The sequence below is a fragment of the Carettochelys insculpta genome, chromosome 5, assembly GCF_033958435.1.
Source record: "Carettochelys insculpta isolate YL-2023 chromosome 5, ASM3395843v1, whole genome shotgun sequence".
Taxonomy (NCBI): Eukaryota; Metazoa; Chordata; order Testudines; family Carettochelyidae; genus Carettochelys; species Carettochelys insculpta.
Window position 1 is genome coordinate 44391568 of NC_134141.1, and position 25822 is coordinate 44417389.

The 25822-nt window shown below is 42.4% G+C and overlaps 1 protein-coding gene and 1 long non-coding RNA gene across 4 annotated transcripts in view; one reads left to right on the forward strand and one right to left on the reverse strand.

Moving 5' to 3' along the window:
* The window catches only part of ZNF608 (zinc finger protein 608), a 116029-nt gene extending 108649 nt beyond the window's left edge, over positions 1–7380 (reverse strand). For 2 of the 3 annotated variants that reach the window (XM_074995016.1, XM_074995018.1), the window contains exons 1-2: positions 5077–5641; positions 3170–4212 (exon numbers count right to left, since the gene is read on the reverse strand). In XM_074995016.1, the coding sequence (XP_074851117.1) occupies positions 3170–4045 (876 nt within the window). In that variant the 5' untranslated portion in view covers positions 4046–4212; positions 5077–5641. Of the gene's footprint in view, positions 1–3169; positions 4213–5076; positions 5642–7284 lie in introns of those variants that run through there. The other variant, XM_074995017.1, reaches the window with a different exon arrangement.
* Positions 5354–7899, forward strand: LOC142013524 (uncharacterized). The gene is made up of 3 exons (XR_012645666.1): positions 5354–5484; positions 6302–6426; positions 7837–7899. It is a non-coding gene; the product is annotated as an uncharacterized LOC142013524 (long non-coding RNA).
* Positions 7900–25822: the final 17923 nt, after the last annotated feature.

Sequence of the window (25822 nt, forward strand, 5' to 3'; positions counted from 1 at the left end):
AACACTAAAATCTCAGGAGTGGTTAGCCTACCTGCCAAATCTACTTATTCAGACACGTCACCGGTGGCTTAACCACAAAATGGCACTCATGAATATAACTCAAACATCTCAGAATTATAGCATACTTTAACTTTATCCACATATAAGGGGAGTGGCAACTTTTACAACATACTTGTGGTTTCTGCACAAAAGAGCCTGCAGAACACAGTCATTGATTTAATTAGCCTTCATAAGATCCAATTTATGGTGTTTTACATGACTTTCTGCAGTAAGGAAACAGAACAAAGAGACCAAAAATAGACATTTGAGTATACTGTGAAAATTAAACAGTGACTGCAACTCTTGGGAATCTGCTCCAAGCTTTTAAAAAAAGAGTAAATACACACAATGAGATGTCCGCAAACACCACACAAAGAACCTCAGGTTTTACATTTGAAGGCCTTAACTGATTTGTACCTGACAAGACACTATTCACATTTTACGAGACAACTCATTCATAAACATTAAAACAAATGGAAATTGATTTTAACTGCCAGGCTTGAAAATTATATACTATAGTGATCTGCAGTCACAATGGTGCTTTTGGGGCATGTTACATCTACAGATGCAGATGTGTATAACCAAAGCAGACATAAAATGATTAAATCCTTAAAAAAATTCTCTTGAATGATTTGTGGCTTTTTTTTTAAATGGAAGTTTCAATAATAGCATTGTAAGTTAGATATAAAATTGCAACCAAGGTCTGCAGTGAGTTCTGTTTTCCTATGCCAAATAGGAGATGTTCTTTTAAGGAAACTGCTCTCTGGAGTGAAACACTAAGGGATGTTGTTTCAAACACTAAACCAGCACACCAGGGTGATAGACAATGGCCAGCACTGCAGGACTCTAACGTGCGAAGCCTGTATTAAAATCATTGTGTGCCAACAGCGGTGAGAGTTAGTGGGACTGCAAGTGCCAGGAATTCTATAAAGCCAGGAGCAGAAAAATATGGTGCTCCTTTGGCTCAAAACCACTCCTAACATGTTTCTTCTTAATTTACATACTATTCCATTTGCATTACACTGACTGAAGATTACTTGCATGTATATGAATTCATTCTTCATACAGTTTCTTCTGTGACTAGAGAGAGAAAAGAACACAAAAACTGGAGAAACCACACTACTCTCTAATCTCTGTTGCCATGACAGCAAGCCTTTGAGATACTGAAATGTTCAGAGTGCCAGCTAAACAAAATTGTTGAATGTGAACATTTGGCTGAAAGATTAAAAGGCTAAGGGGGTTGCAAAAGGGCAGTACCTCCCACATTCCAGGCAGCCACTGAATCCAATCAAATGGCTCTGACTCTTTAACCGCAACCATTGTGAAGACTGGATTAGGGCAATTTATCTAGATAGTTAAAGCAGATTAGAGAACAGCAATTTGAAGACTACTGGCAACAAAAGCAAATGCCTACTGTACTAAATTACTAAAAAGACCATGAGATTTTAGGACCGTTTCAGACTGAACAGAAAACCTTTAATAAATCAGCATGCAAATTCACACCTGTGAATTAATTAAACCAACCCAGTTCTAATTATCTGTATTTAGAAAAGTTATATAGATCCAATTGTCTTGTAGATACACTAACCTAAAAGTGAAAAAATACCTACAATGTGAAATTAAAATTTGCTCCTCATACAAGACTTTTGAATCTATTTTATGTTTTCTTAACAAATGCAATCCTATCACTATTCTAAGAATTTACTGACATTACACAATCTTAAAGATCAGAAATGAAACACAAAAAGAAGCTCCTAATATGTTGTAAATAGTATAAATTTTCCCAAGGACTTCACACCATGTGGATTCTGGTAAACAACTCTGTACACTAGCCAGAAAGTTTTCCCATCAGTTAGAAGTCGGTCAGGGAAGTTGTAAAGGCAGGTAATTTAAGAACAATTGCAGACAGACAATCAATGCCACAATCTAATACTTACTTTTTTTTTTTTTGAGGGGAGGAAGATTGTGTGTGAGAAGGTGTCTTGATTCAACACAACCTGTGGAATTCATTTGTTTCCTAATGATTAGCCAACAATAGCCCTTCTAGATCCTAGAACAAAAACCTTCTGCCCTCTGGACAGAACAATTGCTGTTGATACTAGAACCTGCCTGAACAAGCAATAACAATAGCCAAGAAAGCCAGCCCTTTCCCCACCCTACCCTAACAATACCTGGCCATTTATTTTTTACAGAGAACTCCCTCCTTTATGAAGAACGAACGAACTTTCTTTCACACATTTCATCTGCTCAGCAAACAAGAAGTTCACAGCCAGGAACCTATAGATGCTCAGTGCTCAGATAAGATAGACTGACTGCCCTGACAGGAGACAAACTGTTCCACCACATTTGAGAGCAATGTAATTTGTACACATATCACAGTACACGGTGCACTCCCCTCCCCCTAACTCCCTTCCCCCGGGCCAATTATTACAGACACTGGGAGCTTTCTGGCTTAGCTCTGCCCCTCCCCTACGCCAGCTTCGGGGGCCTCTTGTCAGTTCAGCAAACACGAGAGCCCCCCCCCCCCCCCAACACCCCAAGACAAGGTACATGGAAGAGCTCAAGTATCTGCGGCAGCATCCGTCCTCCCTGTCGCAATCTAAACCCCAAACAGAGGGACAGGGACAGGGGCCGGGGGGGGGGGGGGCGAAGAGATAGGATGTGAATTTCCTTTCCACCTTGGCAGAAGGCACATCCATTCCGGTACTAGAGCGCACGTTAAAGGGCCAGTAAACAAAACCCACGCACTAGGTCGCAGCCACACACACAAACAAGCCTCCGCTCTGCAGACACGTGTCCTCAGCTGCTGCAAACAGCCCTCCGGAATGTTACAGCCCCGGCCGGGAGGCTCGCTTCGCATTCGTCTTTATAACAAACAAAGGAGGAGACAAGACAACACGGAGCAGACGCTTGGCCACGTTTGGGGGAGGGCGCGGGAGAGAGGAATTAAGAGACAGGACGCAAATAAGACCCCAACGTAGCAGCTCCGGGCCGGGGGGGGGGAGTTGTACACACGGTGTGTCTGTATAGCACACACACCTAACACAAAGAAGAGGCGCTAGGAAGGCAGCTGCGGGGAGCATGGAACAGACAAAGCGGGCAGGGGAGGTGGAAGAAGAGCTTGTCCTACCTTTTCTGTTTTCAATTTCTTGATTCGCCTGTGGTTCTCCTCCTCCTCCTCGTCCTTCTTTACCAAAATAGAGTTCCCCATTAACCCGGAATCCGGGGCGATTTTGCTCACCTCCCCCACCGTGGAGGAGGCGCAGTGGAAGGGGCTGGTGCTCCCACCACCGCCTCCCTTGGCCCCGAAGCCATACAGGTGCCCAGAAGGAGCTTGGCTGCTGCCACCCCCACCGGTGGGGTGGCCCTGCTGCAGGTCATGCTGCTTGTCCTTCCTGGATTTCCCCGCATCCTTATCCCGCTTGGAGCCTCTGCTGCCCTGGCCTTTCCCTGGCTTCTCCTCTTTGTTTTTCCCGCAAGAGGCAATAGGGTTGTTGTTGCTAGTGTTGTTATTATTGCCGTTTGGGCTGCTGCTCACACTTTGACCCAGTGCTGAATTCATGCCAGTTGCCTCTCCAGGGCGCCCTTGGACTTCCTGCCTCTTGCCAGCACTGCTGATCTCAGGAATCCCATACAAGGCAGCAGAAGGCAGAGATTTATTAGCATCCTTAGAAGTTTTACTCCTTTTCACTTTTGATTTGCTAGTCTCTTTGTGAGAGGAATTCCCCTGGGGGCCAGGGGGCTGAACAGAAGCAAATTTTAGGCCATCCACTAAAGTAGCATTAGCCCCACTGGAAACCAGACCCCCACAATCCTTGGAGCTGGTGCTGCTGGTGTTGGTATTAGTGGAATTATTCATCTCAAATTTCTGTCTGTCCTTCTCCAAATCGGCGTCCAAATCGATTATTAAATTTCCAACCCCGATTTCCCAATCATCACCACTGTCATAAGTATCAACCGCGTTTGGATCCACACCTTTTCCTGCAGTGGAAGTGTTCACTGACATCCTGAAGATGAGATCTCTAGCATAAAAATCCGATGAACTTTCCTTTGGAGATGAGGGGACATTCGTTTATCTCCGTGGAACTTTTTTTTAAAAAAAAATTAACTCTTCTTGTCTTCCTCCCCCTGGTATGTATAGGCTTACACCCTGAAGTCCAGGTCCACCTTTTCCTGTGAGGAGGGGAAAAGTCGAATAGTTCTTGTCTGGATATTACCAGAATATAATAGGATTAACATAGGGGGCAAATTGGGGGGGGTGAGATCATTCAATATTTCCACTTTTTATTTTGATAAAAAGTTGTAAAATAGGAGGCAATTGCTCTGGTTATTTTAAAGTGAACTTCTTGAACCTAATTGTATCCCAACAGCCATGATCATTCTTAAAAAGTCCTGTAACCCATAAAACCAAAACCACCCTAGCTACATGATTTAAATCCACAAAGCCAAGGAAATCCAGAGTTAGGGCTGGTGCCTAGCTGTTGGAGCACATGTGTAATATAAGCTCCTGGACCACCTTAGACACACAAACGAGAAAGAAAGGACACAGCTTCACTCCTCACTGCATTACTTGGATTTTGTGGTTTTGAACCAGACCCTTGAAGTTTGGTGACTTTACTATGCTATCTTTTACCCAAATTTTACTTAACCTTGGGGGGGAGAGGCAGGGGCATGAAGCCTGTTTTTCATTAACACAAGATAGCGTCTGTTTAAAAACAAGCACCTATACTTTTAAAAGAAATATCCCACTCTATGGGTAAAAAGTGTCTTTTCTTTTAAAATATACCCAAGAGCATTCTACAACCAGTTTTAACGCACTCCTAGGGAACACAATTGCTCAGTCTGTTAAATATAGTATTACTGACTGTACAGGAAACTGATTAAGACATACACTTTAAGTGATCTGCACCAAGGTGGCCTCAGTGACCGCAAATGAGTGTGTGTTTGACAAAGCTTAGTTAAAACGATTTTAAATTGATCTATCCCTTTTACAGTTGACTGTCTCAATATTTGTACATATATAAGCATATTGCTTACCTTTAATCCTTTATCATTTTTAATTAAGCCAGCAAATCAAAATGCTGTTCCCACTCGACTCAGCAACAACTCTGTGACTCATTTTATTCAAAGAGCAAAGTGATCAAGAAGTAAAAAACCAAACATTTCAGCCAGTATAATCGCTCAAAAATATATCTCCCCCCATTTTGGCGCCCGGATCAGGAATCCTTTATTTGTTTTGTTTTCCTCCTTTCTTAAAAAAAAATGTTGTTCCTCAACTTTACAAGCTGGAAGACAATATTTCACATTCAGAACAGGAGCATCAAGGACCAGGGTTTTTTGTTTGTTTCTTAACAAGCACCGAGATGTAATAATAACAACAATTTTCAAATGTTTTCCAACTTCACATTCCGGCTTCAACTCCAGACTCCAGAGCCATCCTGATCAGTAAGTAATGATCCCATGAAACAAACCTACAGGCGTCCGGTTGTTACAAGACAGAATGTGCTAACATCGGGATAAATTAGTGAAAGGGAGGAAGGAAAAAAGAAGAAAGGACTGAAAATCTGGGCTGGATTCCGCCTGTTAGTCGGGAAGTGGCATTTTTTTTCGCCCGTCCTGACAGATCTGATTTCTTGAACTAACTTAAGGGGGGAAATGAGGGAGGGGGTGAGGGACGGGGGGGGGGGGGGGGAGAGTCAGGGAAGAGGGAGGGGGATATCAGTGTTCTGCTAAACCAGTTCTCAGAACATTTCGTGGGAGTGGAGGAAAGAGTGTGTTTTAAAATTAAGTACCTCTTCCCAAGGGGGGTGGGGAGATCTGGATTTGTTATTTCCCTTTTTCTTTTTTATGTTGTAAAAAAATAGCATCTAAACTACAGCGTGTGGGGAAGAGGGAACCCGGGAGCTCAAAACCAATCAGACACGTTGCACGTAATTCAGTAATTAGAGACAAAAGAGATTAAAACGGACGTTTGGTGGTTGTTTTTTTGTTTTTTTTTTCCGCAGGACGGATTTTTTTCTCTATTGTTTCAGCAAACGTTACATCGTCTTTTTATTTATTTTCCCTCCCCCTCCCCCTTTAAATCAGATGGCCTCGGAGCTCGGCTTAGTATTTTTAATTAGCTGGCGTTTGGAAGCTAAAAGCTGTAATGAATTGTTGATGGATTGGAAAGGCGAGGTGGTTTGCTGGAAATGTTAGGGCGGGGGGGGGGATGGGCGAGTTCCCAACAACCAACCATCTAAAAGGAGCGATTTTGTTACAGTTCAAGCCTTTCACATCACGTGACGATCAAGGGCTCAATTGGTTGTCGTGAGAACAAAAATGGGTGACAAGCGTATCAAGAAAATACTGATCTGGTCTTTAGGAAGAAGAAAAAAAAACCTTAAGGTCTGTTTCTCTCCCTCCCCCGCCTGCTGCTGGCACAGCTACAAGTTATGAATGTGAAACATTTCTCTCTGAGAACTGGGTCTCTGAAGTTAGGAATGAGTGAAATGCACTGAACACCATGGCAAAGCATATGTTTTAGACAAACACCTTATAAAACCTTTCCTCGAGTTATCTGCAATTTGTAGCAGTTCAGAGACAGAGGATGGGTTGGGGAGGTTATTTCAAGGTTTTCATGCCTTCAGAGATAAAACATAACCAAACATTTGACAGCTTCCAAAGTAGCCTCCCTTCTAAACCCACGGTAGAGACAGTTGGGGGGGGTCTGGTTTTTGGCGTGGGGGTGTAAAACGCTCACTGCACCGTAACATATGGGCGTCACCAACCCCTAATTTAGCATTACACTATTGGTATTAACATGTGACAGAAGAAAAAAAAATTCCCCTGTTCCATTAAGCTATTTTTGTACCCCACAGGTCCTATTAACAAGTTGCTCGCTCTTTTTTAGGGGCGCTTGGGCGGAAAGCGAGAGTAAATATGCACGCTGGCCTCTAGTTGTGTCACTTTTATTTTTCCCTCTTGGTTAGTTAAAAAACCCAAAAAAGGTTAAAAAAAAAAAAAAAAAAGCCTCCCCCCCCCCGCCGAGTGCCCCGTCAAGTATGATTTGTGTGAGAGTACAATGCGTTCACCCTCACCTTCATATCCCTTACAGATAACTCAGCTTACTCGTGGTCTTGTTTGTTGTTTTTAAACACAAATCATTAGTTCCTTATTTCAATGCACAAAACTCGTAATACTCCCCTTTGCATGAAAAAAAAATCCCCTCTAAGTGCTATAGACACACCACGCAACCGTACTTACGATCTGTATTGGATCGAGTTGACCTTTTCCTTCTAACTGCATTGAGTGTGTTTTTGTTGCAGCCGCTTTTTATTTTTGGAAAAAAATCTAAATTTCTTCAACAGATTTATTGGGTTTGGAAGGAACGAGCACCAGCTATCATGAACCTTCCTTTTTAAAACAAAATTAAAAAAAATAAAAATCCCCCTGCACACATATACACACATACACACTACACAACAAGCTGGCTTTACTGCAATAGTGAGCTGCAGAAATCAGAACTGGAGAAGGGAGAGTGGGTGAAGCAAGCACAGACTCTGTACCTGAAAGGGACTTTTCTTTGTTCCCAATGCCCTTTCCCATCTGCCCAATCAGAGACCAGCTTTTATGAAACCGGGCCCTCTGATTGGCTCCCTGCTCCTCTCGGCTGCCGAAGCGGCTGAAAGCGAGAAACACACACGCATGCATACATAGAAGCCTTATGTTTTGCAATCCTCAAACTACATTTAGTGCTACAGCGGGCAGCTTCCTGCTGCAGTAAGATACAAATCATGTTTCCCGTTTCAATTACAGCATTATCCTATAGAACACTGCATGTGAAGACAACCAAATAAGGAGGCGAGCCGCCCAGCCAAGCCTCACACAGTGGGAGGAGGAATTCCTCCTTTGCGTTTTAATTGAACGTCTAGGCACTTTCCAAAGCAAGGGTGGAGGCTTTTCTGTGTCAAATCTCACCCTCGGTTTTGAAATGCCCCCTCCTTCAGAATTGCAGCCGTCTGACGCGAGACCGAGGGCGGCAGATGCTGTGCACGGGTGCGATCATTTTCCTGTTTAGCGAAGGAGAAAAGCAAACAATGTCTTTCAAGCGGGGGAGGCTGAGCCAAGAACAGAGCTGGATTCCTTCCCTCCCCCAGCCTTGCCTTAGAGGGACACTCAAGGTACTGCAAGCGGCGTGTTCGGTTTGCCCTTGCTCCTTAGCCCAACGCTTCCGCCGTCCTCAGCCTCTATTTCATGTTCTTTTTTTTAAAACCATATGACTTACAGACGACAGTGCGGTTTCTCTGTTGTTGAAAAAACACGTAACCCTTTTGCTTCCACTTTCCTGATTTACTGCTGCAAGCACTGAACTGTGAATGCAAGCGACCAGCGAGCTACCACGTGAACAGCACCCTTTCACACGAATCAGGAACACAAGTCTTTCTGAGCAGCAGGCTTTGTCTTGCGTTAAATAAAAAATAAAAGGGGGGGAGAGAGATCTTAATCAGGTCTCCTGTATAGGCGTAGATCCAAAGGTGCTTTATAAATGCGTTTGAATTTATTTCAAAACGCATGAGCGCCCCTTAGGCTGTTTACACTGATCAGATTGCCAGGCGCAGCCCCTCCCCCACCCGCGCTATACAGCACCATTTCTACAGTCAAAGGACCCAACAAACATGAACATCTTGTGGAGAATTAAATTAAAATATAGATCTAAAGGCTGATGAGTCGGATAATGTGTCTCTCCGGTCACATATCATGAGGTTGATGGGGTCTAGCATGAAAATAATAGTTTGTATGGGTAATTTAATATTAAAGTCTATTAACTACTATGGAGGCTGGCTAACTTTGCTTTTCTTTTTATGTCTCGTTTCAGCGTCTCTCTGTGTGGATGTGGATGTGTGTAAATTGATCTCCCTCTTAAAAATCAATATTGGACTGTGCTTATCTTTGAAGAGCTAATTGAAATTTTTGCCCAAATCATAGTTTCCGGGACGAATTTAAAGCCTGACATTTGTAACACTGCATACAGATGACAGTGTGACAAGATACGCTTTTGGACTTTGTCCAGCTGAGCAAATCACGTGCCGTAGTGCTTATATGGTCGAGACGTAATGGCAAAAGGACGTTTAGCGGAGTATTTGCGGAGGAGTAAACATTTTAGAATCTGTTAATTTCACAAGTCCCCGTTAAAGAAACATTTGCTGAGGGGGGAATCACTTCTGATTTACTTATCTTACCAAAACACTAGCCAGTTTTTAATCTTTAAACCCGAACTGGAGCTGGTGCTGCTGTAAACATTTGCCACTCTTCTCTGTGGCAACTGCATACTTACCGCTCTGTCCGCATTGTGAATCACAGTATGTCTGAATTATTGCTAATGCGTCATCTGAATGAGATTGACTTTAAATTTCATGGAAACTGTATTTTCATGACCATAAACTACAGTCACGGATCTTTTCTCCTGTTCTTCTCTCCCCAGCTACATCGAAATGTGGTGGGAATAACGAACACCCATCACGCCATATGTTGTTTGAAAAACAACACTTAAAACTGCACGGAGGGGATGATGTATATACTCTCTTACTTTCTTTTAAAGCATTGCACCTTTTGGTGCTGCTCGAGAAAGAGCTCATTTGTGCCGATAAGGTAGTTGCTAACAAGGCCCTGGGTGACAACAAACATTTTAAATGGTTCATAAACATGTCCGTTTGCGTGCACTGGAAGGAGGAAAAGGCATTTCACGACTGTGTCAAAGAACCAGTTGAGAACACTCGTCGGGGGCGAGGAGGATTCTTGAGCAAGATTGTAATGTAAGCAGGGTATGTTGTATAAATTCCTCCTTTTAGTCAGCCCTCCCACACAGGCAAGCTCACAAGACACAACCCTGTGTCAGCAGAGTAAGTGTTGCCCAGTGCCTATTTCCAAAGCAAGGAGTGCAATGCAAATGAGTGTAAACACTGAAGAATACGCGGCTACTCCTACCTTAGATGAGCTATAAATTGCCATGCACCTCATAACCGGGGCGGAGACGTGGCAGGATGGTGAGAACCTAAGCGTGTGAAAGGAAAGTTTGCGTTAATGATTTACCTTTGTGCTAGTGCAGATTTTAAGATCAGCAACATCGAAGCTCTTTCCCGCTCCCCTTCCCCCTTAGTCCGGATCGTTGTCGTTGGGTTTTTTTTTTTTTAACAATATGTGTTTTACAGATTTAGGTAATAGCCCTGATTTTTCAAAATCGACCTCTGTTTAGACACGTTTCACTTTGGGCTGTTCCTTGCCTGCAAAATTACAGTCATTTGCACGTTATTATTACAGTGAGTGGGAGACAGATTGTGTTTAGCATGGGGTGGGGGAAGGGCTTGTATGGGAAGTGATCTGCTACCGTCAGCACATAATTCCAGCCTGAAGAAAATTGCTTCTGAATGGCTGATCTGTTAGGTAGCCAAGGAATGGTCACTGGGAAAGATTGCAAAAATCCGCCCATTCCTTTATCTGGATTAGTCAACCATTATCATTTTTAAAGGACTGTCTATTGAACAGATATTTGTGCAACTGAAACTGACATCATAGATGAAATAGCCTTACCTTTTCCCGCATTTCCTGTAACTGGGGAAATCCCCAGTACATATCTTGTATGGCTTATTAGCAAGAGGCTCTTTTGAAAAAAAAACATTTATACCAAGCCCATCGCCTGGGGTTGGTAGATGTTCAACACTCACCCACATCATAAGTGGTTGCAACAAGATTGCTTAAAACAACTTGTCTGAAGGGGAAAATGTCCTTCATTCTCAAAGAACCTCAACGCTATGATTGAGTGCTCAGAGCCTTTTCCACCTTCATTAATTTCTGCCTGCTCTCCCAATTGAATTACAGTTTTGTATGTGACCTGCATTTTTTTAAAATACCTGCCCAAGGCCAGTAAACTAGAGACGTTTGTCTGAAATGGCAGACCCTTTTCTAATTGCAGCAATTGTAAACTGTTGTGAATCCTGAAGAAAACGTGCTGTATTGAACAAGCCAGGCATAGCCTCAGAGAGATAGCTGTGCTAGCCTGTATCTTCTCAAAACAAAAAAGCAGTCCTGTAGCACTTTAAAACCTAAATATAATTTATTATGTGATGAGCTTTTGTGGGACAGACCCACTTCTTCAGATCTGGAAAATCCTGATGAATGTGCATGTCCATCAAATTTGATATGAAAATTTACTAACAACAATCTATTTTTAGCAATATATGCTATTAGGTGAAAACCTGTGGCAGTTTGAAACCTATTTTGGTGGTGAAAAGTGGTTCCTTTTTTTTTTCCTCCCCCCAAACAGATTTTTTAGAAGATGAATTGGTACAACCACAGAATATTAAACAAGCAAAGAAAGCAGTTTTGGCTATTTGCTCAGCAAAGCTCTTCTTTTTCTTTCTTTTAAAGGCTGAACTGAGCCAGCAGTGCAGCAGCCAATCATCATTATGGAAATATGCTTTTAAGCCTTCTCATTGGCTGATTCTCAGGCCAGTATGTTCAGTTAGCAGCAGCACAGCAGAGTCTGCACATGGGCCTCAGCCTGGTTTATGCCTTTTGTGGAGGAAAGAGTCAGGTCACCTTATTTTTCACATTCTCTGCTCCACAAAGCATTCTCTGTAAACAAGCAGTCATACATGGAGAAACATATTAGCTACATGCAAATATATTCTCACTGGGAAGATGTGTCTGTGTTAGTACAGGTCTCTGTAAAATAGCTTTTTAAATGTAAGTTTTTAAATAAATTATTAAATTTTTAAAACAGAATCTTATTTTAGCTGGATTTTATTGATTTGGTTGTCTACCAGTTAGACAGTCCCAGACTATGGCTCTTTGTTACTGATTTGTAAAAGGACTGTGCAGGATTTTTTTTTTTAAACCTACGGGAGCTAAGAGATGTGTATGTGTGAGTGTCAGTGCTAAAAGCACTATAGAAGAAATAACTAAACCAGCCTTTCTTCTTTTATCTTGGCATCCAAAAGGGAACAATAACTATTTTTCTATGAATTAATTTTCTAAATTAATCAGGTAAAAGTAGAATGCAGTTTTGTTGTATCAACCACATATTATATACAAGGCTAACTCACCACAGCACTTTTGAAAGCAATTAATTAGATGCTTGTAGGGCAATGATTGTATAGACAAGTGGAGTTAGTCCCTATACACTTAGGAAATATTTCATAAATAGACTTACAGAGGCTATTAGCTAAGTCAGGGATCTGCAACCTGCGGCTCTTTAAGGACTTCTTTGTGGCTCCTGCCGCTATAATTGCAAAGTGAAAAAAAAAAGCCATTGATTATTTTCGATAAATGGTGAACATCTAAAAGCCCAGAAATGAACAACTCCTATGTAAATAGCAAACAATATGTGATCGTGAAATATTGAATAACTCCCCCGGTATCTTCCAGAGAGAGGAGTTTCTGGGAGTTATCGAGGATGTGAGTGACGTAAGAATAAATTTGAATATTGATTAGGCTAAGTCAGTCACACCAGAGCAATGGACTGGACTAAAACTGAGTCCTTACCAATGCTCCCAGGATTTTACCCCGCGACCCTGCTCGCCGTCTACGGTGGGTCTAATCACAACGGGGTTTCAGGGTGTGTGAACTGCGCTGCTGCGGTGTGTTTACCCAAGGAAGAAATACGGACAAGGTGTTAGGTTCAAACAGGTAGAAAGGGTTTATTTAACAAAGTAAAAGTGTGGATTATGGTAAGCTAGGTGACACAAAATGTATGGACCCTTGTTTTTCTGAAATAAGCACAGGATTTAAATACTAATTGGCTTATAGCCTTAAACAATAGGTAACTGCTATAACAGCACTGCTATCTAACCCCTTAGCTACTTACTGCGCTTCCAGGACGGGCTGTGCAGCCTTCGATGCGTGCTGTAAAATGGAAAGGATAACTTCAGAGCTGTATTGTATTTATTTATTCCTGGATCTTCCTGAGGTTCACCAGGTCGCTCAACCCTTGGCCGACTACTGCAGGGAGCAGATCTTACTTAGAATAAGAATTTGCCTGCGCTAAGCTAGGTCAATTCTCTAGTTAAGTGGGTTGCCCTGCTGGCCAAGCAGGGGAGAGCCCAGTATATGCGGGGTTTCCTTCTGAGAGGTTATCCCCTTAGTTAAATAGTGGCGTTTTCCTAGTTAAAGGTTATCCCCTCAAAAATGGTACTGCCTATTTCGACCACCTTGTTATGGTAGCCCTTTATTGCAGACCTTCATTACCCTTAAAGGGTTACTAAGAACACCAGGGTTTTCCCTTTATAGGGTTATCCCTGACAGCTCTACCCTCCTAAATAGGGGGGAGCTTATAGCTCTGGATTATAATTATAAAGCAGTTTGCCTAACTATTCTTCTGTGTGCATGTAATAGTTTTAGGCTAGACCAATAGCATTGGCCTCCTGTGCCTTTACAAAGAGACAAGGAGTACAAAATATAAGACGTAGATCATGGACTTGGGGAAGTCCCAATCCACTCTCTGTTACAAAACTATATAAAAACATTAACTGCTCACCTAATTACTTATATTGACTTTAAAGCCAGACCACAAAAACCTCCTTATTCCTGCTCTGTAATCCATGCGCTGGGCCTGTAGTTCTCTTCGAGCTAGGAAGTTATGACCCTCACGGCGCGCTTGTACGGCAGCCACGTCAGGTCAGATAGTAAAGGAGGAAGAAAAAGAGAGCCAGGAGGAAAAACCGGCTTGGTTAACAAAAACTTCCTGTGTTTTTTAGGAACGACCGTGATATTTCAGACACCGGCCTGAGTTAGGGTCGGTGACTGGAAGGGCAGGGTCGCTGCTGCGGTTTCCCCGTGCAGGGCACCGTTGTTTAGGCGGTGCAATCTGCCAGGCAAACCCTCCGGATAAAAGAACCGGAGCCTTACTAGTGATTTTTTGCTCTTTGTAGACTGGAGCTCTTCTGGTCTTCTGGCTGGAGCTCTTCTGTTCTTCGTCGGCCCACGGCGGCTAGCAAGCAATGACTGACACGCAAGTCAGCTTCAGCTCTCCCGCCAGCGATGTTCGGCTACAGGCTCAGTCCAGCTCTTAGCTCAGTCCTTCTCTGTAGTCTTCTTTCTTCTTCTTCTGCTCTCCTCCGAGGTCTGGTCCGGAATGCGGCAAGCAGGGCTGCTCTCCTGAATATATGCTGCCTGGGTGGACCTGTTTGACAACTTCTGCCTGCTAGGTCCTCCTCAGTGCCACAATGTATCAAAGGGGCATTTGACTACTACATATGTATAAGGATTCTAAATTAACCAATCAGTTTGAAACCTTTCAAACCATAACTTCATACATATTCATAGCCCGCCGAATATTAATTGCAACTGTCATTTTCCAGCGGCCATTTTGTGTATCTAAACACCATTTTAACAGTAAATATATTTTTCAATTTATCTAATTTTGATGTGGTTTGTGAGGGAAATATGTCACCACTGCTGGTAAAGCAGATTATAAATTTTAAATGCTTAGTTTAAGGGCTGTTTGGTCAGGATGCAGGGCAACCACACAGACACCATGGCTCATGGACAGGGACATATAAATCACCTCAGAAGAGGATTTTTCTACAGGAGTGAAAGTCAGGAAAACAGTGGTACAAACACACATGGAGTGTGAGGAAATAGAATATGTAAAAAGTTTGGGAACATCTTTTAGTAAGCATGTATCACATTACAAATTATTGTTATGGTAGCGCTTATTGCGCTGTTCTTAAAAATAGGAGTTACAAAATGTATTGTTTGACATTATTTATTAAAAACCATCTCATATTCGCATGCATTGCAGATCTTGCATTATTGAGTTTTTTACCATTCGGAAAAAAATAGCTGTTTTTGCTATTTTGTTTCCTGACCCCTGAGCTAGGTATTCCCTGTTCCTTACAAAGAGTCTTTAAATATCCCCTGAATAATCACAAGGTATTTCAGTGCCATTACTGATCTAAAGGTCAGTCTCCCTAATAGTGCAAGATGCACATAAATATTTTTGTGCACTACATAGGATCGCAAATCATGTCAATGAAGTGCAGAGAAAAGCAATAAAAAGGATCAGGAGAAAAAATACGAAAGATGCAAATGTGTATGTGATAGGTAAGAGTACGATTAAGATCCAGCAGCTGAAAATAATAGAAAAAAATTCAGCTGAACATCAGGAGAAAACCCTGCCAGTGAGATGTATTAGTCTGTGGCATAACCTCCCACAGGAAGATGTTAAATCACACTGTTTGGGACTTTAAAACTAGGCAGAACAAAACACTAGACAAATATATTGTAGGGAGCAGTTCTATGATCTACGATTCTATGAAATCCTGCAGTAGAATTTGACCTTTTAACCTTGATGTGACTGACTATCCCAGAGATCCTCCATTTTTAAAATAATTTTAAAACTCTATCACGGAGGCTGTATCTACACTTGCATTTGTTTGAGAAAACTTTTGTCATGAAGGGGTGCTTAATTTGGTTATCCTTCTGTGGACAACAAAGTTTTAGCATGGCACATGTGACCACTACTTTGTTGGCAGGAGCATTCTCCTGCTGACAAAGCGAAACCTGTTCATTGGAGGTAGAATTATTTTGTTGGCAAAAGTGCCAACCATCTACATACACACACACTTTCACCGGATACAGTCTTGTCACACAAAGCTGTGTAGTGTGAATGTACCCTGAGCATATTATGTATAAAAAAAAAATCTACGTAATCAATAGATTATACATAGTTTTTAAATGTCATTAGATTTTTCTTACGGACCTATTACATAAGCATTTTTGCACTGCATCTTTTGTACAGAACATTACAAGTGCTTCATAATGAATTACAATCTATAATACAAGTAATGCATGAAGATACAATATTTAATATGTGTAGTATTCATAGTTATGGTAGTGCTAAGGTGAAGGAGTGTACAAAGGCCAATGACAGAGTCCCATATTTTAGATGTTCAGGGAGAAAAAATGAGCCTGGGGAAATGAAACTAAGGCTTAGGGATAGGATTAGATTGTTTTATTAAAGGGAAGCCTAGAAGTCATAGGCCACGGAAAGAGATGAGTCTTCAGTTGGAATCTGCAGAGTCAATTAGGCATAGGGAGTAAAGAGTCCATACAAGAAAAGGAAGGAGAAGGATGCGTTGCGCAATTTGAATAGAGGGCAGACAGAAACCTGTCACTGAGCGAGCAGGAGGAATGGGACACAATCAGATAGTCCATATTAAGAATAAGATCATGATGACGAGGAGGCAGAATGCGTTCTGAAATTTGAAATGAAGAGTAAATTGGTGAAAGTTTCTGAAGATGAGGATAATGTGTTCTTACCACTGAGTAGGAGGGAGATGATGAGCTGCTACATTTTAGACCGAATAAAGTTTGGAGAGTTGTGACATTGCAATTTCAGCAGAGAAGTTCTCAGAATGTATTTAGAAAGTGAAAAGTGCATGCCTTATAGGCCTCAGAAGCTTGAGAGAAAAAAAGAACAGCCCTTAACCAAGATGAATGCCTGGCTTTCTGATAGCGGGAAGCAATGACATTAGAAGCAAGGAAATACATTAGATGATTGAGCTATTGTTGAGGGCAAGCCTGTTATAAATTAATAAATCTACTAGAGGTTACTGTACGAGCTACTGAACAGGCAACCATACCTTCCTCTCTGCTCCATCTTTTTCCTGGTGTCCTCTGGCTCCCTTGCTTCAGCAGAATAAGAAGTACAGAGACACAGTAAGAGAGGACTATGGGAAAGAAATGAGAGAAAGGAAACTAGACCATTGCAAGAAGAGAACTGTCAGAAAAGGTAGGGGAAGAAAATACAGTATAAGAGACAATGTAGAAGGAGAAGAAAAAAAAAGCCCAAGAGACACACTGAAAGAGAGAAATGAAATGATGATTTACTTCCAGAGAGCTCCTTTCTCATTCCCCAACTGATTTGCTGCATGGTCTTGAGAGCATATTGTCACCTCCCATTTCCTCCCTTTTTCTAAAATGGGGATAAGACAATAATACTGACCTAAAGCTCAGGTAAGTAAAAGCACCTTAAGATCTTCACCTGAGCACGTTGGCATTAATTTGCTATTCTTAGGTTATGTTTACACTGCAGACCCTATGGTGGCATAGCCTCCAAGTGTAGATGCTGCATAAACAAACAAAGCTTTTTCTGACAGTGTAGGAATACCAACTTCTCAAATATCATTAATTATGCTCTGAGGGCGTGTCTTCACTACAGTCTGGATCAATGGGAGTGATTGCTCCAGCAGGGGTCAATTTATCATGTCTAGTTAGATGCTTTAAATTGACCACTAATGGTTCTTCCATCAACTCCATTTCTTCATCAGAAGGAGAAAAATAAGGGGAATTAAGGAGAGATTTTCTTCTGTGAACCCAGCATGGTGTTATCCCATGGGAAGTATCCCATGGATATAAGCTACATTGATTTGAGTTATGCTACTAAGGTAAGTGAAATTGCATAGTTTAGATGGACCTGTCCCCATAGTGCAGACTTGCCCTGGGAAACCATCTTGTCAGAAGAGCTACGTCAGTCTGGGGTGTGTTGCCAGCCTATGTCACTGGGGCATGTCCTCTCCCCCGCCACACACACATCTGCCTAACATAGCTTTGACAGTATAAATTTTAAGTGTATACAAGGCCGAAGTTAGGGGAAGAAAAGTTGACTCTATAAAAGCTTGTTCATTCCATATAGTCCTTACACCATTAGGCTGGGGCCACACTAGCAAGGGATTTCGAAAAGGGAAATCCCAATCTGTAATTTCAAAGAGAGTCGTTTCGATAGGAAGCGACTACACACAAAGTGCAGATCAAAGTAGCGATCAATGTCAATGTCAAAGTAGCGATCAATGTCCCCGCCCCCATCCTTTCGAAAGGGAGAAGCTACACAGCACAGAACCTCCTTTTGAAAGAATGGGGCAGGAAACGGTGCAGGAAGGGTTGTCGGCCAGCTGGGCAAAAGCAGCCACGTTCTCCTTCCACCCCCCCCAAACGGAGCAGGATGTCCTTATCCCCCCCCCAATGGCCAGGAGATCCTGGACCCCATCCTCCATCCACAGAGTGCCCCTCTGCTTTGGTGGCTGCCCGGGGGTCCTGTGAGCCCCGCCACCTGGTGCCTTGGGGTCTCCGAGACTCCTGGGAGGTCCTGCCTACTGGCCTTGGCTCTGGCTGGCTGGTTTTCTGCTGTTCAGGGGAGTGCTGGAGAATATGCATCTGTGGGCACTTGCTCCTATGGCTACCAGCACACTCTCAGCTTCCTGCACGGGGTTTCTGTGCCCCTGCAGCTTTACGGCAGCCAGAGCTGGCAGCCAAAGAGCCCTGGGTGCTGGCCAGCACATCTCTGTGTTCCAGGGGGGTGGGGTGGGGGTGAACGGCACAAGGGAGGATCTATAATTTTGAAATGGTGGTCTGGGGAGCAGTTACACACATTTCCTTTCAAAATCAACATTGAACTGAAGCGTTGTTTCCAATGTAAGGAATGTGGCAGAAGGAACGCAATGCTGCTGAAGGCTGGGAGGAGTGTGTTTCCCAGTGATCATTTGCATGAGAATGCAAAGGTGTGCATGTGTGATACCTTTTCAGGCAAAGCCTAATGGGTAGCAAGTAAGCCATGAGATTTGGTCTATTGTAAACATGTAGTTGTAAAAATCACAATTTAAGCTGACACTTAATGCGGGAGTTGTGAGATCTCACCAATGCTCTGGGTTGTTGTGGGGGACAGGGCAGTCGCCTTAGCTGTGTAAGACATTGATTACACAGGGCTCCCTGGTTTAAAGCATTGTGGAATGAAGCGGGAGGGGTACCGGTTGAGCAAGCTTGTTGAGTGCCTTGGCCATATAGCTATAAGCCTGGCTTGACTAACCCTCCCCACCTGTTGAAAAATAGAGCTGGATACTAGGGTGTTTGTGAAACCCCACACTAGAGATACCAAGAGCTGAAATCACAGAGTGGCAGCTGAGGCCACACAGAACTGAAATCACTGGGTTCTGCCTTAGGGCGATCCCAAGCAGTGGGGTTAGGCCTGGCGGATGACAGCAAGACCGGTGGGCAGCTGGTAGGAGCGGCGGTGGACAACAGCTACCAGTGGGCGGCTGGTAGGAGCGGCGGCCGATGACGGTGACTGGCAGATGGCTGGTGACAGCAAGGGGAGGCTGCAGACAAGTGGACAGCTAGTATTGCCCTGGTGATGTATCTGTGGGCTTTGGGACTGCACTGCAGAAGGTACACCCTGTAACTGTGTGTGTGTGGAAAAGGGCCAAGAGCCCCAGCAAGAGACTGGGTTCTACTGCATATGGGGATGGTATCTAGGTAAAGGGGGTTTGTCTCTTCTTTGCTAAGATATACTGCATCTGTTGCTGTAACCTTGGGGTAGGTTACGGTCATTAAACAAGCCATTTCTATCTCAGACTCTGTGCTTGCGAGGGGGGGAGAACCGCCTTACAGGCACCCAGCACGGGGGGTGAAATTGTCCCAGGCCACTGGGTGGGGGCTTGAGCCGGTTGGTTGTATCCTTGATAGGAAAACCCCACAAGAGTTGAACCCGGTCCTTCTGGCAGGCATCTGGCATTAACAGAAGGGTTACACCAAGATGGTAGTGGAATGCTTTCAAAATGAGCGCCTTTTTATTTCGAAGTTGATTTTGAACCGAGCAATTTGTGTGTAGTTGCTCTGCTGGTCGTTTTGAAATCGGCCCTCCATTTGAACGCGATTTCGAAATCGCTTCCTAGTGTGGCCACAGCCTTAGAGTTTTCAAGGTCTGCATTGATAAAGCTGAAGGGCAAAATACCTAGCCTCAAGTACTTTGTCCAGTTTTTTAAATTAAAGAAATTAAAGAGAGGCCAGAGGAGAGCAAGAAAAATTATAAAAGAAGTGTGAAGAAACACGATGTACATAATTTGGCCTAGTAGGCAGACCAGGAGTCAAATATAGTGTGCAGAAAATATACCCAGGTTAGAGAATGGAAATGGTAGTCAGATCCAGAGTGAGCTGCCACATATCAGAGCAAGGGGCGAAGCCAAAGTCAGAACCAGCAATAAAACCAACGATTGAGGCTGGGATCAGCTACCAAATGTCACAACAAGTGGTCAGACGCAGGGAGGGAAGCAAAAGGGCAGGAACTGGAGAAGAGGCAAGGATTAGAATCAAGGAGCAGTGAAGACAGCAGCATGAATAGGGTCAAATGTGGACTGCAGGAGGCAGGCAAGTCCAAGATCCAATGGAGATGCAGCAGCAAGCAGTGCACACAGCTGCTTAGATGGCCTACCATGTTCATAGTGGCCACAAGCCAGTCGTGTAACTGCAGGTCTTGTGTGGTCCAGTAAGTCTGACCGTCCAAGAGTGGCAAGATGTGGTTTTTGCCCATCTTCTTTGGTGATGACAAGCAAGCATCAGAAAAACATAGCCCCCGAGGATCTAGAACGTCAATTCTTTACAAAAAACCTGACCTATAAGGAAGGGTTAAGAAACTAGATATGCTTACTTTAGAAAAAAGAGATGGCCTGGATCCTGATAGTTTCCAAATCTTTTAATGACTGTTGTAAAGAGGATGGTGATCAATTATTTTCCCTGTCTTCTGACTGGGTGTTCTGTCTTCTGAAGGTAGGAGAAGTAACAGTCAGCTTAATCCACAGAAAGAGAATTTTAGATCTGATGTTAGGAAAATTTTCTAACTATAAGGATAGTTTGGTACTGGAATAAATTACTAAGAGAATCAAAGTCACTGGAGATGGTAAAGAACCAGTTAGACACCAGTCAGGGATGTTTGGCCATGGAATAGTTTTGGGCTTGGAATATATCAACAAAACACATACATGCTGGTCTGGGGCAGGGAGGGAGGTTCTTACCAAAAAATTGCTGCATGTAATGTTCGAATGTTGACTTAAACGAGCTAGGTTTTTTTAGCTGTCTTTTACTTTACAAAGAACAAAATATAACAAGAGAAAATCATCTGAATGAACAGCCAGTGCTTTTTAAAAAGTAAATAAATAAATAAAAGAGGAGCCAGTACTCAGCTGGCTCCTTGCCCTGCTTCCTCCCTGCCAATCCTGTGGCTGGGGCTGCTGAGGCTGCGGAGTCTTTTTCTGTGCAAACACACTAATTTATTGAAGGATGCGCATAAAAACAAGTTGTGAAACTTATCAAATGCCAAAAAATTAACAAGTGGCCCTCTTTGAGCTTGAGGGCAAGGGCAAATGGCCCTCCGACTCCCTTCTCCCCATTGGTCCTGGAAACCATTGATGCAGCCAATAGACTCCAGTCAAAATCCTTTCTAGGGCTGAATCTTGGTCACCTGCTAGCCGATGTTCCTGCTATCACTGCCTTCATCAGGCTAGGCTCAAGAATACTGCTGTTCAACTTTAAGGGATTGTTGGCAACCAAATGCAGCATTATTAGCTAGATGTTTGTCTAAGCGTATGCGCCTATTCCACAGAAAATAGAAACAGGGTGTTGAATTTTTTTTTTTTTCCCCAGGATCTTATTTTACAATTTGGACTGAACCTTTTTTTTTTAAGTAAGGCAAAAAATGTATGTCATTTAACTAGCATGTGAGACTCTGCCTTTAAGAATACTTGGTAAATTTGAGCCAGACTGTGCTCTACTGAAGCAGTAAGGGTCCAGGAAGAATGATTCCTGCAGATTTCTTATGCTGTCTGTGGGAGGGATAGTACTTCCATTGAAAGATGGCTGAAGAAGGAGTAACTAAAACGTTATGGATTATCTCAAGTTTCATAATCATCTAGGAACATTTGCTGAAGAACCAGGGCTGTTGCCTTCCATACATGAGGGAGCAGTCTACTCTCTGGCCGTGTCTACACTACAAAAATAACTTCGAAGTTGCTTACTTTGAAGTACAATTTCAAAGTAACGGACTTCAAAGTTGAGCATCTACACACACTGTACTTTGAAGTTAAACTTTGAAGTAGGGCACTACTCCATTCCCAGGAAGGACTTTGAAAGTGGGCTCCCTACTTCAAAGTGGACAGTCCTGGTTCTTCAGCAAATGTTCCTAGTTGATTGTGAAACTTGAGATGATCCATAATGTTTTAGTTATTCCTTCTTTAGTTAACTTTGAAGTAAGGGACAGTGTGTGTAGACTCTCTACTGGCTACTTTGAAGTAGCGCCTAACTTCAAAGTTAAATTCAAAGTTAGTTCCTAGTGTAGATGCACCCTCTATGTTGTTATTATTTACAACACAGTTTTGCAGCACTTTCCCTGTAGTAGCTGAGTATTCATCACTACTTTATACTTGAACTCAATATGCTCTATAATCTGTAACCTCAAACCATCCCCAAAGGTATGTAAATAAATCATTATTACCCCATTATACAAAAGAGGACAGCACTTGAGATGGGGAGACCCACATTTTTCAAAACAGGTCTGTAAAGATACACGCACACATGCCCACCTGCCCATCAATGCTTTGGTCATGCCTATATAATAGCAGAAGCGTGCATGCAGATCTGGAATGTGTGTGCAAATCAGTGACTGGGCATTCTGTTTACGGCGATCGGGAGCGTGCACACTAATGCAGACAGTTTTCAAGTGAGGGCCTAAATAACATACCCAAGGATAATGCAAATCTACCCTTTTCTCATAAAAATGATAATGAATTATGAGAATAATGATGATTGATTATGCATACTGTGGTAGACCATAAAGGCCCTACATAAGGATTTGGGCTGTATTGTGCAAGATGCCATATATAAACATCATGAAAAAACAAAGCTAGCTAGAGTAAGACAAACAGTACCATCACTAATGCTACCTTGACTACTAGGAAAGATTTGCTGGAATTTTTAAAGCAGCTTCTTCATCTAGTTTTCATAGAAGTAATGAAATAATTATCTATAGGGCCTGCAAAAGTCCATTTTCCTGCACCAAGGCAAGATTATTTATGTCTAGACCAGCATTTCCCAAACTGTGCAGTTGAACACTGGTGTTCTGTGCGATGTAAAGAGGTGTTCTGTGAAAAAATTTCAATGCTAGCAATATTTTTCCTTCTAAAATATAGAATAAGAAATTATGTGTGTATCAAAAATGCTAAGGTATTTGAATAGTATTTAGATTGCAGGTGTATTAAGATTTATAACACATGCATAATAGTATAGTTATTTTGCAACTCGTGCTGAAACAGAGATTCAAAAACTGTCAAATGTTACTTGTTTTTATTTTCCAGTAGTTTTCTGTAAAAGTAAAAGAATTTATAAAAACACAACATTTAGAAGTATTTTTCCATACCTAATTTATTTTGCTTTTCTTTTTCATAAAAATGTTTTTTAAGCTTTAAGGATGGACAGTCCTTTTTTAGAATGTTGTCCTTTCTATTTTTGTACAAAAGAACAACACGAACCATCCTTCTTTCCGGCTGTTATATTTATGTTTTCTTTTGTGTTTGTACTTAATTTTGAATTGTTGTACTTAATTACAGGGTTTCTATCAGAATGACATCAGTTGAGCACCATGATTTTTGTGTGTCCATACTGGGGAAGCGTTCCCTCTAATTTTTCCCATCCATGGACAGAATAAAATTTATGTGCAGCGACATATCTGCAGATGTGGATCACCACTAGAAACACACGCTGCCCATAGTGGGTGGCTGTGGGCACGCTGGTAATCAGCTGGGCAGCACCTGAATCGCTCCCGGGCTGCTACCCAAACCCTCAGCTTACAGGGAACACTCGTCTGGTGCCTGCAGCAGGGGTCCACCGACCTCCCCTGCACTTGCTGGCAGAGCAGAGCACATGAAGCAACAGCTCCAGCTCCCTCGGGCCGTGTCACTGAGGGAAGGGAGGGGCTGCTCACATTCAATCTGGGGCTGTGTTGCTGTGCTTGCCCTGCTTCTGCTAGTCAGTGCAGGAGGTGGGCCCCTGTTGCTGGCACTGGCTCCCGGCCCCGTAGTCTCCCACGCCACATTGCGAGGAAGGGGAAGATGTAGGATTGGGGGCAGAAGACAGACAGAGCAGGGGAGGGGCAGGATCTGGCGTGAAAGGGGGTTGTCTCGGCAGTTCTCTGAGCTGGCGGGTGAAGCTCATGGGCTGCGTCTCTCCTGCAGTTTCCCTTCAGCACTCACCTGTGACTGCCGCCCACTGGCTTGGAAAACTACACTGCCAGTAAGAAAACATCTGGCTTCCTCTCCCCATAATCTTTAAAAGCACAAATATTTTGAGGGGAAGGACTCTGTTAAGCAGGTGTGGAGGAGTGACCAGCCTTCCTAAAACCTCATATGTCAAGTCTTAGCCTGAGAAAAGTTTTATGAATCCAAAACATTGTGTTTTTGGTATTTGTTTTTTAATGGTGATACCAAGAGATGCCTTTAACTACAGCAATATCAATAGGTGGTACTAAGCTAGTAATTTCTCAGAATGAAACCAAAGATTCAAATATAGTTCTGTGTGAAACATGCCTAGCCATAAATCTGATTTCTTTGCTTAATATACATACCTGTTGAGCATGAAAAAATACAAACAAAAAAACCCAGACAATTGGTAAGCCTGACTTTGATTCATGAAATAAACATTCCTGTGGCGTCAAAATCAGGGTTGTAATGAAATGTGTATTATTATTCCAGTTTAAAAAGGCAAATTCTTTCTGAATTATTTATATTAGCGTAAATCATTTGAGCCTTTAAATACATAAGTTGGGACATTTGAAAGAAAAAAAAAACATCTGCTCTTGTTTTCTCACAGAATTGCAATATATAACCAACCACCTTCTTTCGTGTCCTGTGTATATTAAAACTGGATTACAGTTCAGCTACCTTGATACTTTTTTCTACCTGTTGATTTGCAGGAATACATCTGAAATTTCTGAAAGGCAAAAAAGAATGTCTCACCAATGTGTATTTGCTCTTCTAGGTTCTGCTAGTCATGCTTATGTTAAATAATTCCTTACTTCATCAGTAGTGCCCTGGACTTCAGTTCAAGGAAGTGTGGCACAATCTGAGCCTGAGGAGAAAAAGAGGAGGAACGAAATATTATTTGCAGAACTTTTAAACATGTTCATACACTTTTATAGTGGCCATAAAACTGCAAAGATGAATTGTTGTTCTAGAAAAACAAGTTTATCATAAATAACATCAAAACACCTAAGACTGCAAATGATTCATTCTGTTTTTAGTATTTCTTTTATTTCTCCCCATTTTCACCTTTATGAAAGGAGAAACTATGCATCTGAAAGGAAAAACATGAAGAGGAGACCCCAGTGCCATTACTTTGGAGTGCTGAGAGGTGGAGAAAGAAAAAGCCATTGGTCTCAGTTTTACTGCCACAATGGCCTTTTATGAGAGGGATTAGATACGCCTAGAACTGGTGCAGCATTCATCGCTGTCGTGGACAACAATCTGGAAACAAAAAAAAGACAATAAAAATCAGTATGTTGTGAGGTTAAATCACCACACTCTTGCTAGACTGGCTTTTCAGATTTTGTTGTTGTTGTTGGGGGGGAGGGGAGAAAGATATATGGCTTAAAAACTGATTTCTCTCTCTTTCCCCTCTGCAAGATGTAGCATTCAGAAAACATGTTGAGCGAGTCGAGGCATTAAAAAGACCAGTCTTTGGCTGTTGAATGAAAGACTGTTGTGCATGTGACTCACATACTAAATGGAAATCTGCCTTCAAAGCCTATTTTACTTCCTAATTATATATACACAAAATGTAGCTGTCTGTTTCAATCAAATCATCGGAAAAGGAATAAAACTCCTCTTAACATGCAATTTTCATGGTTTGTCATAACCTTGGAACACACACGGCTAATGCAAAAGGAGGAAGTACAGCTGCCAGGTCCAGATAAGACTCAAGTAATTGT